General features: G+C 49.8%; 1 protein-coding gene across 1 annotated transcript in view; it reads right to left on the minus strand.

Moving 5' to 3' along the window:
* Positions 1 to 19,193, minus strand: part of MYO18B (myosin XVIIIB) — a 303,099-nt gene that overhangs the window by 216,178 nt on the left and 67,728 nt on the right. Inside the window, exon 13 of the mRNA XM_079957728.1 lies at positions 13,981 to 14,125. Coding sequence (XP_079813854.1) covers positions 13,981 to 14,125 — 145 coding nt within the window. The remainder of the gene's footprint in view (positions 1 to 13,980; positions 14,126 to 19,193) is intronic.

Below are 19,193 nucleotides of genomic sequence, written 5' to 3' on the forward strand. Positions count from 1 at the left end.
ATCTATCGTTCTTTCTTACCTTCCTCTTGGTCCTGTTAGTGAGAGAGACAGAGGACCACTGCTTGACCCAAAACGGGGGTTCTGAGCTCTATCTCTTTGTCTTAAACACTCCAGCCAGCTGCACCAATCGAGAGCCCGGAAGTAAGACGGAGAGGACCAGCTTAAACACCCACCTCACCGCAACGGGCATCTCATTGAAAGCAAGGGGTTGGAGCTCTTTTTTCGATCTTCCAGCCAGCCGCCCAGGGGGCTGGAAGGGACTATCTTTCTATCCTTACCGCAGCCGCACCAGTCGTGCCACATAACACGTGTATCGTGTGTGAGCCCGCTTCTGAAAGCAAGGGGGGTATTCCGGTTCAAAAACTCTATTCAGGGGTCGCCTGAGCTGGCACCACACTGCATTACATCCCTTTTCCTCAAGTTTGTGACGATAGGTAGGAGGTTGCAAGGAGGGATAGCCTGGGAGGAACTGGGCAGGATTTGGCAGACTGAGGAAACAGGATTTGGCAGAGTGAGGAAACATTTGGCAGAGTGAGGAATAAGAAAAAGGAAAGGACGAGTGCCGAGGGTCTGGGGAGGAAACCAGATAGCTAGGGCTCAAAAAAAAAAAACCCCACTGTATAGGTTACCCGAAATCCTTACCAACCCCTTTTCTTTCTCCTCTCTTTATCCCAGACACGCGTGAACTAAGAAAATGGGTACCCAGGCTTCCAAAAATGAGCGGGCTTCCTCTGGGAGGAAGGCTTCACAGAAGCCATCCCAGTCCCAGAGGGACCCTGTCTCCTCTCCTTGAATTTGTCTTAACCTACTGGAAGTCAATACCAGGCCATAAAGTATTGTCCAGACAGAAGTTGGACCTCTACAGAGAATCCTGGTCCGCCGGTACAGCCTCCGTGAAACCTGAGTTGCGCTGGCCTCCGGGGGGTTCTTTTAATGAAGACCGTTTAAACAATCTAAGAAAGCACTTGATGGAAGAGAAGCCCCGTCAGCTAGAATACCTAACCGCCTTCAAGGCTGTTAGGGGATTACTTTGGGCTCCTCATGGAGCCCCCTCTTTGCAGGTGCCCCTGCTAAAGCCCGGAAAACAGCCCTTGCTCCCCCTACGAGGAACACCCCACAGATGATTCTATCGAACAAGCCCTGATTCCCTTCTATTACCAAGGGGTAACACCATCTGCCCCAAATAATGACTCAGATACCGACATGGAATCAAGGGGAGGAGGAGCGAAATACTCACTCGCCAGCAAGCCAAGGCGAAAAAGGGCACCGCGCCAGAGAACCTCATTCAATTAGAAGAACCAGTAGAGCCACTGGGAACCTCTAGCCAAGCAGTGGTTCAGATGCCTTTAAGGGCTCTACCAATCCCACCTCTAGAGCCCAATGGACACCCCCCCCCGATGGTATACACGCACCAACCCTTTTATACTGCAGACCTAGTCACATGGTCGAACCAAATGCCCTCCTTGAGAGATGACCCAGACAAGTGCCACCATCAAGTTAGTGCCATCTTCTCAACCCACAAACCCACCTGGCCAGACGTTCATGTACTTCTAAACACCCTCTTTAATGAAGCTGAGAAAGCAGACATTCCAACCAAAGCGGGAGAGGCGCTAGAACTCCCAGACTATCAGGCAAACTGGCCCGCAGGGGCAGAAGCGCTCACAACCCAAGTTTTACGGAATGAGCCAACTTGGGACTACAACACCACTGACGGGATCTGGTGTTTAAATTTGTTCAAAAAGGCCATATTAGGCAGAATAAAAGCTGCTGGTCAGTGCATTGTCAATTGGACCAAAGTCCAATCCGTCCTACAAGGACCAAACGAACATCCCTCGGACTATTATACCAGGTTTGTATCCGCTATTAAAACATGGGGAGGAATAGACCCAGAGAACTCCCAGCATGAAGTCATTGTAAAGGGCGTCTTCAAAGATCAAGCCAACCCAGATAGTAGAAATAATAATAATAATAATTGTCAGAGCTGCCTCTAGGTCCCAGCTCACAGAGGACCAACGCCAGACTGTTGTTATGTACAAAAGTCTTTATTGAGCTTTAGTTTCCATTTCAAAGCCGCAGCGCGCAGCTCTACGTCTTAAAGCCTAGACCGGCGAAGTCCCGTCTGAGTCTCCGCCCCTTCCACACCAGTTTAAGACTCTCGCCTTGCTCCACCTCTTCCTAAGTTCCTTTCTCCTCTGGGCCCTCCTGCCCGCTGGGGTTTCATCCTTTCTGGACTCTTCTGATGCTGACCCCCCTGATTCTTCCCCCTCCTTCCGGCGGGCTTTAGGACCTGGTTCCCTATCCGGGCTACCTGCTGTGCCGCTCGCCTGTACATTTGAACTTGGCGCGCGCGCCCAGCCGACAACCTTCCTCTTGACCGTTCCCTCGCTCTCCGATGGAGGCATGGCCAACCCTGACTCATCTTCTCTCGCTGGCGGTGAATACGTTGGCCCTGATATCTGGGACTCCTCCCCCCCACTACGCTCTGGTGGGGAAGCTGGTCCTGATTTGCAACTGCTGCTCTGGGAGTCCCCGCTGGCCCCTTGCTTCTGGGGTGTCCCCCTTGGGTCCCCCCTTGCCCTGGCCATCGGCGCCCCCTTCTGTGAATCTTCCGATTCGCTGGAGAGGCTCATGGAATCTCTTGGGCTGCTGTCATCTTCTCCTACGCTGCCCTCGGATTGCTCCCCCTCGCTCTCCATCTCCTCCCCTCCCTGAGCTCCCGCTGAGTCCCTGACAATAATAATAATAAATTTTATTTATATCCCACCCTCCCCAGCCGAAGCCGGGCTCAGGTCGGCTAACAACAATAAAACAGTACAAAAATACAGCACAAACAACACTCTAAAATCATTAATTAATTAATTAATTAATTAATTAATTAATTAAAGCCACTGGCAACCATTGGGCCAGAGCTCCGCGAAGATTGCCGAGGGAGGGAGTCAGGCTGTGCCCTGGCCAAAGGCCTGGTGGAACAGCTCTGTCTTGCAGGCCCTGCGGAAAGATGTCAAGTCCCGCAGGGCCCTAGTCTCTTGTGACAGAGTGTTCCACCAGATCGGAGCCACAGCTGAAAAAGCCCTGGCTCTAGTTGAGGCCAGCCTAAGATGTTTTTATTTGAGGACCGTAAGTTTCTCTGTGGGGCATACCAGGAGAGGCGGTCCCATAGGTACGAGGGTCCTAGGCCGTATAGGGCTTTAAAGGTTAAAACCAGCACCTTAAACCTGATCCTGTACTCCACCGGGAGCCAGTGCAGCTGGTATAGCACCGGGTGAATATGATCTCGCAGCGAAGACCCCGTAAGGAGTCTCACTGCAGCATTCTGCACCTGCTGGAGTTTCTGGGTCAGTCTCAAGGGCAGCCCCGCGTAGAGCGAGTTACAATAATCCAGTCTGGAGGTGACCGTCACGTGGATCACAGTGGCTAGGTCAGGGCAAGAGAGATAAGGAGCCAACTGCTTAGCTTGGTGGAGATGGAAAAATGCCGCCTTTGTTATAGCTGCAATCTGCGCCTCCATGGAAAGGGAGGTGACGAAGATTACACCCAAACTCTTAACGGGCGGTGCTGGCACTAATTGCGCCCCTGCAAGAGATGGGAGTTGCCCCCCCCATCCCATATCGTCCCGTCCTAGCCACAGGACCTCTGTCTTTGAAGGATTTAGCTTCAACCGGCTCCCACGTAACCATCCAGCCACAGCTTCCAAACATCAGTGTGTCTGGGGCCGAGTCAGGATGGCCATCCATCAACAGATAGAGTTGGGTGTCATCGGCATACTGATGGCAACCCAGCCCAAAACTCCGGACAAGCTGGGCGAGGGGGCACATAAAGATGTTGAAAAGCATGAGGGAGAGTATCGCACCCTGAGGTACTCCACACACCAAGGAGTGGCGCGATGACAATTCCCCCCCAAGCGCCACCCTCTGTCCCTGACCAGAGAGAAACGAGTGCAGCCATTGAAGGACTGTGCCCTGGATCCCCACGTCGGCAGCTCTCAACCTCCAAATTGGCTATGAAGGGAAAAGTATAAGCGAGATTCTGTCGATAGCCAAGTCTGTCTATAACACCCAGGATGAGAGAAAGTGGAAAGAATCTAGGCAAGAGAGCGAACATGTGCTGGCCCTGAGCATGGAACCCAACTGCTACCGGGGTAGGGGCACCGGGAGAGGAAGAGGGTCCCAGGGAGGAGGACCCCCTAGCGCACTCAGACCATGGGGCCCCACTACAGGAGGATGCTATAATTGCCAAGAAGAAGGGCACATAAAAAAGTTCTGCCCATACCTCAACACAGGAGCCTATGGAGGACAGGAATTCAGGTCTCCTTATGAGAGAAATAACAGCTATGCCCCTTTCCCAACCCGTCCTAATACAACCCAGGGATATGGGGGCCAACCTACTGCATCCTATGGTCCGCAAGCACCTCCACTCCCACCACCCCAGAACCACCGGCCCCAACCGAACATGAGATCTCAAATGGCCACCTTAAATCCACCCAACTCCCATCGGACCAACACTACTGCTCCACCCATGCACCCACGAGAATACCCACCTTCTCCTCGTGACATAATGATGTGAGATGGAGAGCCTTATTGACAATTAAGAGGGGATCCCGACCAAACCCAAGCCATCTGCCCCGTCCTTGCGCTATCACCGGAAGACCCCATTTGCACGATTGAAATCGACGGGCATCCCTATGAACGTTTACTAGATACGGGAGCCACGTATTCAACTTTAGCAAATAGCCACCTGGAACCTGGATCAGAGACCAGAAAGGTCATGGGGCTGGACGGGATACCCCACACTTGTCCGCTCTTCCACCCAGCTAAGGTCAGTCCCTTGCTGGCGGAACACACCTTACTCTTAACTAGCAGCCCAGTAAACCTCCTTGGCAGAGACTTACTTTGCAAATTAAATGCCACAATAAAGTGTTCGGGAAATGGCATATATCTATACATGCCTGAAGAGTCCGTCCCCACCTTTGAAGGAATAGTGCAAGATGCTAAATTGGAACGCCAATTTCCAGACCTCCCTCCTGATCTAGAGAATGAAATGCCCCCTTGGCTATGGGGTACTGAGTCCACTTCAGTAGGACTTCTAAAATTGGCTACCCTGGTTAAGATTACTTACAGAACAGACCTTCCTTTCCCTTGCACTAAACAATACCCTTTACCAAAGGAAGCCATAGAAGGATTGACGCCTATGATTGAGGATTTCCTTGAAAAGGGGATCCTGGTTCCTTGCGCGTCACCCTGTAACACCCCCGTACTCCCCATCAAAAAACCTTTGGGGGAAGGGGCCCCAGTTTGTTACCGTTTTGTTCAGGACCTGAGACTCGTCAACCAATTTGTGATACCACACCACCCAGTGGTGGGCAACCCAAATTCCCTTCTAAATGCAATCCCGGTAAGAACTACATGGTACAGTGCTGCAGATCTATGCTCTGCATTCTTCAGTATCCCTCTAGCCCCTGAGAGTCAATTCCTCTTCGCCTTCACCTGGGGACCTAGTCAACTAACCTGGACCAGACTACTCCAGGGTTAAGCGGAATCAGTGGCGTAGCGTGGGGGGTGCAGGGGGGGCCGGGCGCACCGGGTGCAACATCTGGGGGTTAGGGAAATCCACGGGTTAGGGGGCGCAAATCCATGGGTTAGGGGGCGCAAATTACTTGCCTTGCCCCGGGTGCTGATAACCCACGCTACGCCACTGAGCGGAATCGCCCGCTATATTTTCTACAATATTACACCAGGATTTACAGGATGTATATCTGCCTGGTCTACCTATCTGCTGTATGTAGATGACATTTTAATATGTTCTACCAGCGAGGAGAGGGGACGCAGGTGGCGCTGTGGGTTAAAGCCTCAGCGCCTAGGGCTTGCCGATCGAAAGGTCGGCGGTTCGAATCCCTGCGGCGGGGTGCGCTCCCGCTGCTCGGTCCCAGCGCCTGCCAACCTAGCAGTTCGAAAGCACCTCCGGGTGCAAGTAGATAAATAGGGACCGCTTACCAGCGGGAAGGTAAACGGCGTTTCCGTGTGTGGCTCTGGCTCTGGCCAGAGCAGCGATGTCACGCTGGCCACGTGACCCGGAAGTGTCTCCGGACAGCGCTGGCCCTTGGCCTCTTAAGTGAGATGGGCGCACAACCCCAGAGTCTGTCAAGACTGGCCCGTACGGGCAGGGGTACCTTTACCTTTACCTTTTACCAGCGAGGAGGCGTGTAAATTAGACACAGAACACCTCCTTCTTGAGCTAGCATATAAAGGACACGAGGTGTCCCCTAAGAAGCTGCAATACTGCAAGCAGGAAGTAAAATACCTCGGACATATCCTGGGGATAGGCACCCGAAGCCTAGCAACTGACAGAATAGAGGCAGTCACCAAAATCCCCCTCCCCAAAACAAAGAGACAATTGCCAGGCTTCCTTGGTATGGCAGGCTTCTGCCAAGCTTGGATTGCCGGCTACAGCGAAATAACTAAACCCCAGTCGACTATGACCCGCCAAGATCATCCTGATGAACTGGTTTGGGGAGAGGAAGCCTATAACGCCTTTGAACGCCTTAAGAGGGAATTACGATCTGCCCCCTCCTTGGACCTCCCGGACTATCGCATCCCTTTCAACCTATTCATTCATGAACAAATGGGGGTAGCCTCAGGAGTTCTTACCCAGCCCTTCCGAGATCAAGAAAGGCCAGTGGCATATTACAGTCTACAACTCAATACTGCAAAGGGAGCAGTGAGTTGCTTGAGAGCCATTGCTGCCGCTGCACTCCTCCTTCAAAAGGCTCAAGAGACAGTGTTGGGACATAAGAGCACAATCCATGTTCCCCACGCGGTCTCAACCCTTCTAACTCTAAGGGGCTGCCACCACTTCTTGAACCCACGTCGAAACCATTATGAAGCCCTCCTGTTAACTCCATCCAATGTCACTATTAAACGGGTCAACTCCCTAAACCCAGCAACCCTACTACTCCTCCCAGATGATGGCACCCTGCACCATGATTGTACAAAGATAAAAAAATTCCTTCCAGTAGCACCTTAAAGACCAACTAAGTTAGTTCTTGGTATGAGCTTTCGCGAAAGCTCATAGCAAGAACTAACTTAGTTGGTCTTTAAGGTGCTACTGGAAGGAATTTTTTTATTTTGTTTTGACTATGGCAGACCAACACGGCTACCTATCTGTAACTGTACAAAGATAGTCTGCCAAGCTGAGAAACCCCGAGAAGATTTAGACCACCTCCCTCTAGAAAACCCTGATCTAATACTCTACACAGACGGCAATTCCAAAGTCATAAACAGGGAAAGGAAGACTGGATATGCCGTAGTCTCTGACTTCGAAGTCTTAGAAGCCAACCCTATAAACCCTCAATATAGTGCCCAGATGGCAGAGTTAATTGCCCTCATAAGGGCTTGTGAGCTTAGTGAAGGAAGAAGGACAACCATTTACACTGACAGCAAATATTGCTTCAGACTAGTACACACAACTAGTACACACAACTGGCCAGATATGGCTCCAAAGGGGCTTCCTGACCGCAGCTGGTTCTCAGATCTCCCACGCAGCCCTAGTGGAAAGGTTATTAACAGCCATCCACATGCCCAAAGCAATAGCTGTCGTCCATTGCAAAGCACATACAAAGGGGAGGGACTCAGTCTCCAAAGGTAACAGGCAAGCCGACAGGGCAGCCCACTACACACCCCCAGAGGACGAGACTGAGTTCCAAGGTATACAACTCCCTGCCGACATTGACTTCAAACAAATGTACCAATCGGCCACTGAAGAGGAAAAAACAATGTGGGAATCCATGGGCACCAACAAAATGGATGGCGTCTGGCTCCTCCCAGATGGCAGAACCGTCATGCCAAAAGCCTGGACTCCAAAATTTGTGAGGGTCCTCCACCAACAGACACATTGGGGAAAAGGAAGACTAATAGACCATGTCCAAAGATGCTGGTATGCTCCAGGGATAGCGGCTGCAGCCACAGCTGCCTCAAAGAATTGCATAACATGCCAAAACTTCAACCCCAAACGGGAGCCTAAAAGACCCCCTGGAGCCAGGCCTTGGGCTTTTGTTCCCTTTGAGAGTTTACAGCTGGATTTCATCGACTTACCCCATGTCAGGGGTTCAAATATGCCCTAATCATAGTGGACAAATTCTCCTCCTGGGTGGAGGGATTCCCTTGCAAGAAGGCAACCGCTTCAGTACTCGCCAGGGCCCTTTTACAAGATATCATTCCCCGGTATGGAGTACCCCGGCGACTGGACAGTGACAGGAGAACCCACTTTACTGCGTCGAGCCACTGCACTGGATTACAAACTACCATTTCTTGGACTTTCACAGTATCGAATCTGGGGGGAAATCCAACCCTGACTGAATCGGGGACTTTGACTTCTGTCTCCCTGAGTCACTGACTCTGTTGCACCATTCATTAGTACCCAGACTTACCAATAACTAGTACTGAGAACTCTTTATACGTGACCAAAATCTCCAACGTATAGGGTCAGCCGTCCTCACTCTCAACCATCAGTATTACTGCCTGAGATGCAACAATGGGACTTACCTACCGTATTTTTCGCCCCATAGGACGCACCGGCCCATAGGACGCACCCCCAGGCACTTGTGGGGCCAGCAGCGGAGAGAAGCGCTCTTCTCCCCACCGCCCGCCTGCAGACCAGGTCCGGGGACAGCCATTCATGCAGCCTTCAAGGCGTGGCGGCACTTCCTCATCGGAGCCAAACACACGGTGCAAGTTCGCACGGATCATAAGAACCTGGAATACTGGCGCACGGCGCGGTTCCTGAACCAGAGACACATCCGCTGGGCAGAGTTCTTTGCGGATTTCGACTTCAGGATAGAATATATCCCTGGAGACAACAACATCATGGCTGATGCGCTATCCAGGAAGCCGCAGTATCTGGAGGAAGAAGCACCGGTAGCGGCCAAACACATTTTCACACCTAAGGCGTGGGCATGCACTTCGGCCACCGTGGACCTGGAAGCAATACGATGCGAGCTTCGAACGGATTCCTTCGCACGATCCAAGATGGAGGAGTTGCGCAGCGGCACAGCGAAGGACGACGAGTTCCAGATACGCGACGGACTGCTCCTCCGCAAAGGGGCCATCTACGTGCCGGGAGATGAACTCCGCGCGAGAGTACTGCAACAGCTACACGACGCACCCAGCGCCGGACATTTCGGCAAGGACAAGACGGTGGAATTAGTAACCAGAGACTTTTGGTGGCCCAAGATGCGGGGAGAAGTCGCGGATTACGTCACGAGGTGCGACACATGCCAGAGGGCCAAGCCTGTACACAGACCGCCAGCGGGACTGTTGGAACCGCTACAGACCCCGTCAGAACCGTGGGAGAGGGTGGCCTTGGACTTTGTCACTGATCTGCCCAGGTCAAGGGGCAAAACAGCAGTACTCGTGGTGGTCGACATGTTCACCAAGATGGCGCACTTCATTCCTTGCGCGAAGGTGGCCACAGCGGAACAGACAGCCAAGCTGTTCATAGACCACGTGTTCAAGGTGCACGGCCTGCCACGGTCTATCCTGTCCGACAGGGGGCGCCAGTTCATCTCGAGTTTCTGGCAGAAGCTGATGGGGATCCTGAACGTCAAGGTCAACCTAGCGTCGGCGAGACACCCGCAGACCAACGGACAAGCGGAGAGGGTCAACGCCATCATGCAGCAGTACCTGAGATGCTACGCTAACCAGCAGCCCTCGACCTGGGTGGACTATCTACCGCTGGCCGAGTTTGCCTACAACAACACAAAACACGTGTCCACGGGGGTGACACCGTTTTTCGCCAACAATGGGCGACATCCCAGGACCTTCCCGGGCTTAGAGAAAGAGGGGGAGGGGGAGCCGCAGGGAGCAGAGGCATTGGCAGAGGAGTTACAGGAGGTCCATGAACAGCTCCGAAGGCAGTTGGAGCTAGCTAAACACGTGTACAAGATGCAGGCAGACAGACACAGGAGAGTTGGGGAGGACATACGGGTAGGGGACTGGGTCTGGTTAGCAGCCCAGGCAGTGCCGGCCAGATCCTTAGCTAAGAAGAAGCTCAGACACAAGCAGCTAGGCCCTTACCAAGTCGAGGCACAGATCAACCCAGTGGCCTTCCGGTTGACACTACCGGAGGGATCCAGAATGCACCCGGTCTTTCATAGATCGGACCTTTAGTTTTGTGGCACCTGGCCTTTGGAATGCCCTTCCCTTGAATATTACATTTAGCCATGATTCCTGCATTGCAGGATCTTGGACTAGACGACTCTACAATTTTGTGATTCTATGACTGGAGAGGTGCCACCTCTTTTTGGTACCAGTTGAAGACCTTCCTCTTCCAACAAACCTTTTAAGATTAGATATTTCCCAGTCTGCATCTCTACTGGAATGGTCTGTTTTTAAGAGGTTTTTATCATTTTATCACGTTTGCTGCCTTGGGCAACTTTGGGATATAAGTTTAATAAACAAAAAAACAAATACATTAATAAAAAAAAGTCCCTGACAAGAATACCACTGAATGCAGGAAGAGCAGAGGACTGGAGTTATAGGAACTAATTCATCTTTTTCTCTCTCAGTCCACTTCTATTTTGCTTTGATCCATTTTTAAATCTGTGAGTCCTTTGATTCCCTTTGGCAACAGAATCGAATTTTGGAGAAAAGGGTGAGCTGCTGAAAGAAGAGAGACAAGAGCTATTTATTTTTCCACTCCCAAACCCCTGAAAAATGTCAGATTTTGTGCAGACATGTGGATGCCCTGTAAAGTGATTGAATGAAGCAGGATGTGCCTCACTAAATAGCTGGTCTTGAAGCAGCCTGGTATTCAGTTCTTCCAAACAGGCCAAGATTCTGCCTAGTCCAGATCTCATGGAGACCTCCTGTATGAAAGAGGCAAGAAACCCCACAGAGAACAAATGAGGACCTGGAAGAACCTTCAGAAGCCCCACAAGGCAGCCTGAACCGCCTTGGCTGTTCTTACCACCACCAAAAACCACCCTGACCACATTCTGAGCCCTCTCTTGATCCCTGATGCTCCCTCTCCGGACCTCAGGAGATGGCAGTGGACCCTGATGGGAAGCTCAGAGCTGCAACACAGGTACTTGCTTGGCTGCCAGAAGGCACCATCACAAGGCATCTTTTGGGGAGCAAAGGTCTACTCAGCTCCTGTGCCCACAGCATACACTTAAAGCACTATGACACCACTCCAGACAGTCATGGCTTCCTGGGAGCTGTAGTTTGTTAAGGATGCTGAGAGCTGTCAGGAGATTTGTATCCCCCTCACAGAACTTCATTATTTTGCAGAGACAACACCCTTCCGTTGCCCGCAATATGGTAAAGATATAAACTAGGAAGTATCTGGCCTAGTCAAGCTACTTTCGCGAGAATCAAACTTTTCCTGATGTGACCTTGCTGGAAAAGATTATAACAGAGATGAACTCACCTACGTATGTCTGAAACTTCCTCCCCTACAGAGCTACAGTTCCCAGAGTAGCTATACAATCAATCCCACTTCCCAGGAAACTCTGAGAACTGTAGTTCTGGGAGGGGTATAGGGGGCTCCTGACAATGCTCAGCACCCTTAACAGACTACAGCTCCCATAATCCTTTGGGGAAACATGACTGTTTAAAGAGGTATCATAGTGCTTTAAAGGTATGACTTGAATGTGGCCTAAGCGTTGGCCATGGACAGAATGGGCAGGTTGCATTCAACTGATGGCCACTGATAAGACCTTTCCCTTTTGCTGTAAAGAGCTGTGTGCAATGAGCTGGAGAAGAAGCAGAAGCCGCAGCAGCAACCACCACCTTAGTAATAACCCATGAACTTTAGTGGTAATTTTACTATTGGAAACCAAGCTCCAACTATTCAAAATGCAAGGGAAATCTCCATGCAGTGTGTCACCCATAATCACCAAACTATCATGTGACAATTGCAGCAATAAAAAAGCAGGAACATGGGGATGCAATCACACTCTTTGCAATTCCCAAGTAATCTTCAAAAATCTGGAATGAAGCATTACAGAGCAATGAAGTGATCCTCTGCTTAGAAATCAACAAGCCACAGCTATCAAATGTTGCCTTAGACAGGGTATCAAAGGCTTGATTCCAGAACTGAACCCAGAGCCTCACAAAAATTCCTGGATATTTCATACTATCTTCAGGAAACTCTGGTATTAAGCATTTGGCAGGTGAAGGACATCATCCTAAGCAGTGAACTTTCCTAATTTTAAAATAATTATAGTTGATTAATGGTGCTGTGACATGCTACAGAGATGTATATAAATGCCCCCCCCCCCAGCTGATTTCGCAACACCGCAGTCCCAAAGTGCTTAGAATCAAAAGTACATAAATCACCAGGAGCTGCCTTTAGGTTAGAGCACATCTTTAAAAAAATTATGAAGAGCACCACCTTCTCCCTCCTTAATGCCCTCCCCACTCTCACTTTCTCTGCATTTAAATAAAGTCTTCACAAGCACGACTTCCACTGAAGATTCTTCTTGCTATAATTCAGACACAGCAACACCAAATCATAATCAGAAGAAAATAGAATACAGTTGCAAGGCCAGGCAGTGTTGATGGCACCTGGAAGACTGATGGGTAGGAGCTGATAGAGGAGCCAGCAGTATCAGACTCAACTCTGTTCATTACCATAATAAAATGGTAAGAAGGCTGAGGGTGAAAATTCAAAATGGAGCCAGATGGATAAACAAGTGCATAGGCACAGTGGCAGAGCTTCATGCTCCGGCACTGAGGGCAGAGAGCAGGCGGGGGCAGGGCTGGCACATGTCCTGGGGGCGTGGTATGCCGCCTGTGGGGGTGGGGTGCCCAGTGTGGGTGGGGGGGCAACCACGATGGAACCCCACTGGGATTGCTCTGCCGGGGGCGGTGCGCTCCCCCCGTCCCCTCTTCCTCCACCAGTGCATAGGCAGCACATGACTCTGCCTCTGGAACAGAAGCATTGCTTGTAGCCATCTCTGATAATACACTTTCATGATCCTTGTATGATTTTGCTATCCTCTTGGACTACTGTTGTGCTGAATATTTAGCCCACATTTTAATTTTAAGGGAGCCAAGGGGTGGCTGTGAGAGTCCCTTCTCTCATTCTAAAATTATCACCCCAGGGATTTGCATTCTGCAGCTTTCCTAGGCAACCACTCTTCAAAGCCCAGGAAAAGGCACAATAAGGGAACTCCTACTAGGAGGCATATTCAGATCAGGAAGTGTGAGCAGCCCTGGAGGCTGAGGGGTGTTGAGGAAATCATAGCATTGTAAAAGTTGGAAGGGCCTCCCCAAGGGTCATCTAGTCCAACCCCCTGCAATGCAGGAATCTCAACTGAAGTATCCATGACAGATGGCCATCCAACCTCTGTTTAAAAGCCTCCAAGGAGTCTGTTCCACCGTTAAATGGCTCTTATCTTCAGAACGTTCTTCCCAGTTTAATCAGAATGTCCTCTTTTGTTACTTGAATCTGTTGGTTCAGGTACCACTCTCTGGAGCAGCAAAAAACAGGCTTGTTTCCATGAGGCAGCTCTCTACAATTCTATGGTTCTATGTAAGATAGCAAGTGGCTTAACATTTTGCCAACTCTGCAGTGGGTGGCACACTCTGTTTGCTGGCTCAGACAGAACACATATTGGAGGGTCTTGCACTTTCTCTGGCTCTCCTCCCACTCCAGGGATCTCCAAGAGCAGGCCTTGTGCAAGACCAGCATTATATGAAAACAGCAGCCTCTCAAGCAGAGAGGCTGAACTGAGATCCATTGACTTTCTGTAATGCTCCTAGAAGGATAGGCTAAACGGGGGCAGGGAATTCAGACAAATGAGCCCAGGCAGATGGCTTGATTTTCTGAAATGCTGCACCATGCAGCCTACAAAGCAGAGATGAGAGACAGGGGCATCTCCATCATCTCCTTTCTCAGGCTGCAGCAGATGGATCCAGCACAGCAGTCTCCTTGTAGAACCACCCAGCCCAAAATGCCACCTTTGCCAGCTGTTAGTCTTACCTTTGCAAGCCCCTGCAGCACCCAGGTGGTAGATGGCGGCCAAAACTCGCCAGATGGCCTTCTGCTCCTCCACCACAATTCCCAGGATCTCCATGGCAGCCTGGAGCTGAGCAAATGCAGCTGAGGCCTTCTGCTTCTCTTCAGCCTGCAAGGAGAGAAAGGAACAGCCAGGTCTATGGCATGAGGGCATGGGTTGGGACCAGAGATACCAAGGTGCCTTCAGAAAGAATGGCAGCTGTAATGGTTGTGAGGGGGTTACTTGTGCGTAAATTGCCTTCAGATTAGTTAGATTGCTTGCTCAATCATGTTTAGGGTTAGAGCTCGCCCTCCGTGACCTGTTAGTCACTTGCAGAATCCGTCAGTGGGCGTTTCTTGAATCTCTTCCAGCATAAAAGCTGTTTGACCCCAAGTCTCCTCCTATGTTCCCTGCGCGGAACGTGTCTGCGCAAGTAAGGGGAAGGCAGGGGCGTGCCAGCGCTCTCTCCGCTAGTTTCGGTTGAAGGGTCTCAGAGCCCTGACACTGATTCCTCTATCTCCCTCTCCTCTCTATTGGTGTCACGCAGAATTCCTTCCCCCTTGCTGGTTCCCTCTCCGGCATCGCTCTGGAGCCCTGCGCCCGCTTCTCGCTCTGATGTCAGTTCCCTGACAGCAGCATACAAAGCACCCTTAAAAAGAACCCAACAGGGCCAGAACCTCTCCAAAATACATCACCTACATTGATTATTCTTAAACCAGCATGTGAACATAGGAAACTAAGAAAAACCTGCTGGGTCAGGCCAATGACCCATCTAATTCAGGATCCTGCTCCCACAGGGAATGCCCTAAAGGGAAACCCATAAGCAGGACCCAAGCTCAAGAGCCCTCTCCTCCCCTCCTGCAGCTTCCAGCCCCAGGTTGGCGAAGGTTCCAGTAGAAGGAACCCCCAAGCCACAGAACTGAATGAGAGATAGTGCCTAGGTTACTTCCCTTGTAAGGATGGTAGAATCTTTCAGTTTCAGTTTCTTAAGTCACAGGCAAAAATACACCATAAATAAGACATTGTGGGGGCCAGGCTTCTGCTGAGAGGGAGCAGAACCTCAGATAATTGAGTACTTTCAATGCTTTTCAATAATATTTTTGGATCTGCCCCTCCTTGGCTATACCCATGTCTTAAGTTTAGCTCTCCTCATTTCCATGTCACCTTAAAAATATTTTGCCACATTCCCACATCAGTTTGCAATTAAAAGAAAAAATCACCAGCATTTTTAGTGCAAATTTCTCATAACATGCACATAGTTTGTATGTATAACTTGCCTAATGTATTTTTGTAAAACAATTTAAATTAATGTAATACATTTCTGTATGTTATTTCCCTAATACATGCATTTCTGGACACATGGCTTGACTGGAGGACAACCTTGCAAAATTCAGCAAGTGTGGATTTCAAACAATGGCTGCACTTCAGTACTCATTTTGCTTTGGGAAGTGCAAATTAAGTAGGTTTGCCTTTAAATGCAAATTGAATCACATTTCTCCTCCATCCCTAGTCCCTTGTTGTGTTTGAGTGTGATCAACAGACAGAATTCAGTATGGCTGGGCTAAGCAGTTGGGAGGAGGTGCAATTCCTTATTCCTCCTCCCAATAAAAACCTTACAAGTGGCAAGACTACCAGTATTTGGGGAGACAACATATTCTCATTACTAAATACGCTAGCTTTGTGTTCTCCTGGGGAGGTGGTGGTGGTGTCAAAGGCTGCCCCTGGTCAGGAGCAACCATGACTCTTCTGCACATGGTTGTGTGGAGGCAAACATGACCCCTCCAAGGCACCTACAATATATGGGTCTCCTCTTTTGCCTTATCCACTTTTCTGAGGAAAGGCTTTTACAAAGGGGAAGCCATTAAGATTCCAAACAGAAAACTGGATAAAATAAAGGAACCAGTGAGCTAAAACCTGGCATCATTCATACAAGAGAAAAGGTTTGTGCATTTTCAGAAGATGTGCATAAAAGTTGAAAACCTGGAGGCAGAGATGACCCTACTTCAGAGCAGTAGATGGAAGTAGGGCTTCCATTTGATGAGCACCTACAGCTCTTGACAAAGTTGCTGAGAGAGCACAGGGTGGTTAATCCTGCCATGTCTCTCCCACACTGGACATGACTGGGGTCATTCCCCAGCACTGGGCAGCTTTTTCTAATTTCAGAAAAGGTTCTCCGTTGCATCTCTGCATGATTGATTGTTGTTGAACTCCGTACTTCCAAGCAGTCTCTGCTAGGATGATTAATTCTAACTCTGGCAATTCTCTGCGTTGTGATTACTGACTCAGATACATGGCCAGAATCACCACTCCTCCTCCAGTGAGGTTGCCTGATGCCTCTCTGTATGTCATAGCTCTGTGCTTCTTTCTACCCATTCAGAATGGATGAGTGACCGACAGGTGAGTGACTCTGACAGTCACAGGTGAGTGATAGAAACCCAAGGAAGGGGCTTCTCCAAGGCTGAGTAATTCCTACTTAAATGTATTTGAAAAGTAAACCTTTTCAATAGTGTTTCCAGTTCTAATAAAGCCATGCTCTTGGCTACCAAACATTTGAGACTTGAGATCTTGAAGCTTTCAAAGGGGAGTGTGTTTGGCTCAAAGCAACTTTCTGAAACACTACAGCTGGAATAGACAGAAGGGCTGAGCATCCGCTGAGGACGGCAGAAAATCCCATTAACCAGCAAGTCCCAGAACTCTTTCAGACATCTAAGGGCCCCTCCCCATTCAACTTCAACAGACAGCATGTGTCACCAGATCAGAGAACACACAGCAAAGCTCCAATCGGTCACAGTCCTCCACAGTGCTTCCTTGGAGTAGAGCCTCTGGCTGTGAGGCAGACCATTTCATTGGGAATCCTGTTTTGCTAAGGTTTTTTTTTTGTGTGTGTTTATTTTTTTGAGCCGTTCTTTGAAGTGTTGCTTTTAAAGCAGGGTGAAAACAATCACTTGAGAGGATTGTTCTGATCATGAAACAAACTTCAGAACATGGTTTGAAAAGAAGCATGATTCCTGGCTTGGCACTCACTCCAGCTACTTTCAGTGACACACCTCTGTTTTGTTTTGGGGGTTGAGAGCATTGCCTGCTGAAAGACCCGATGCCTCACTCCTCCAGATTTGCAGGTTAGTTGGCTGTGTGCCTTTGGCAGTAGAGGCATAGACACAAGCAGCAAGGCTCCTTTCTAAATCTCTGCCACTGGGTGGCTTCCAAGGAATAATAATGTAAGAACCAAAGAATAGTCTGCTGGAACAGGCCCACCTGCTAGAACATGGCCCACCTAGTCCAGCATCCTGTTCTCACAGTGGCCAACCAGATGACAATGGGAAACCCACAAGCATGGCTGCTTCTGACTGTGAAGGCAGAGCAAGGCCCTCTCCTCCATAAATTTGTCGAATCCACTTTTAAAGCCATCCAAATTGGTGGCCATGTCCCATCACTGCCTCCTGTGGAAACTTCAGTTGGGGTGGGGGTCAGGACAGTATCTGGGAAAGGGAAACCTACAATAGCTGGGAGTGCTCACCCCTTCCCCCATCTTCCCTGCCTGCCTAAGAGAGCCACTGTAACCCTCTTCATGTGTCCTTGTAGTTTGCCTTCCATTCTTGCGCATTTCTCTACAGCCAAGCAAGAAAAAGTGCAAGGACACAGCCTTTCAGGGGGATTCTTCATGTAGTGGTGCTTAGAGTCTACCTCCCCCACTGCAGTGTCCCTCCAGACACACAAAATCCTCCACTCAGTGTTTCTGCACAAGTCAGCAGAATGAATCGAGCTCTGGTGGAAAGTGCTAACAGCACAAGCTCAAGGTGGGTCGCCCAGCCCAGACACACAGAGGGTGTTGACAGCAGCAGACTCAATGATAACAGAAAAAAAACCTGAAGGAGTCCAGGCACAAGACAGTCATTTCACTCCGCATGGAAGCTCAAAGCAGCTCTGGCATAAATGGGATGCAGATTGGAGCCTACATATTTGCATCACTAATCTCTCACCTTCCCTATTTCTTCCCTGTGAACAATCAAACGCTGACATCAAATGTGCCAGGGAGACAATTAAAATCTTCACATGTGAAAAAAACAAACCAGATGTCAGGAACCAGACTGAAGGGTATTGCTCTGAGGAAGAATGGTGTGAGCCCCCTCTCCCTCTGCGCAAGGGCCTAATCCTGAAGCTCCTCTGGAGCAGGAGGATAGTATTGACCTAGAGCAATGGTTCATGGAAGGACACAGTTCGGGAACTGACAGTTGGACGGAGCTGGGAGAAGAGCAACCAAGGGGAGAGGAACGGGAAGAGAGAGAGTTGTGAATCTCCCTTACTAGAAAGTGTGCTTCCCATGAGCCCGAGAGCCAGGCCACCAGATAGGGCAGCCTCTCAGAAAGCTCAGTGGTGAAGGGATCACGTGGTGAGGAGACAGGAAGATGGAAGTAACTAGAGGGAAGTGGGAGAAACTTAATTGGGAGCACCTGCACAATAAAAATGGACGCTATGTTTGTGCTGTGTTCAATAAACCTCTCTACTGCGGCAAAAGACTGCTTTCGCTTCATGCTGTTATCCACAGAGAGGGGGAAGGTAAGCCTCGCCTGGCAGCCTGACACCACCTGAAACTTGAATTCTCCAAATCTGCAATTGACACTGGCCTGTTCAGACATAGAATCACAGAACTGGAGAGTTGGAAGGGAGCCCCAAGGGTCCTCTAGTGCAACCCCCTGCAATGCAGGAATCTCAGCTAAAGCATCCATGACAGATGACCATCCAACCTCTGTTTAAAAACCTCCAAGGAAGAAGAGTCCACTACCTGCCAAGGAAGAACATTCCAGGGTTGAACAGCTCTTCTGTCAGAAAGTTCTTCCTGATGTTTAGTTGGATCTCCTTTAATGTAACTTGAAGCAATTGGTTTGAGTCCTACCCTCCAGAGTAGGAGAAAACAAGCTTGCTCCATCTTCCATGAGACAGCCCTTGAGATATTTGAAGATGGCTATGAAATCTCTGTCTCCTCTTTTCTAGGCTAAGAATACCCAGCTCCTTCAACCGTTCCTTATAAGGCTTGGTTTCCAGACCCTTGATCATCTTGGTTGCCCGCCTCTGCACACTTTCCAGCTTGTCAATGTCCTTCTTAAATTGTGGTGCCCAGAATTGGACACAGTATTCCAGGTGTGGTCTCACCAAGGCAGAATAGAGTGGGACTATTACTTCCCTTGATTGGGACACT

Source organism: Podarcis cretensis, assembly GCF_951804945.1.
Source record: "Podarcis cretensis genome assembly, chromosome: 16".
NCBI lineage: Eukaryota > Metazoa > Chordata > Lepidosauria > Squamata > Lacertidae > Podarcis > Podarcis cretensis.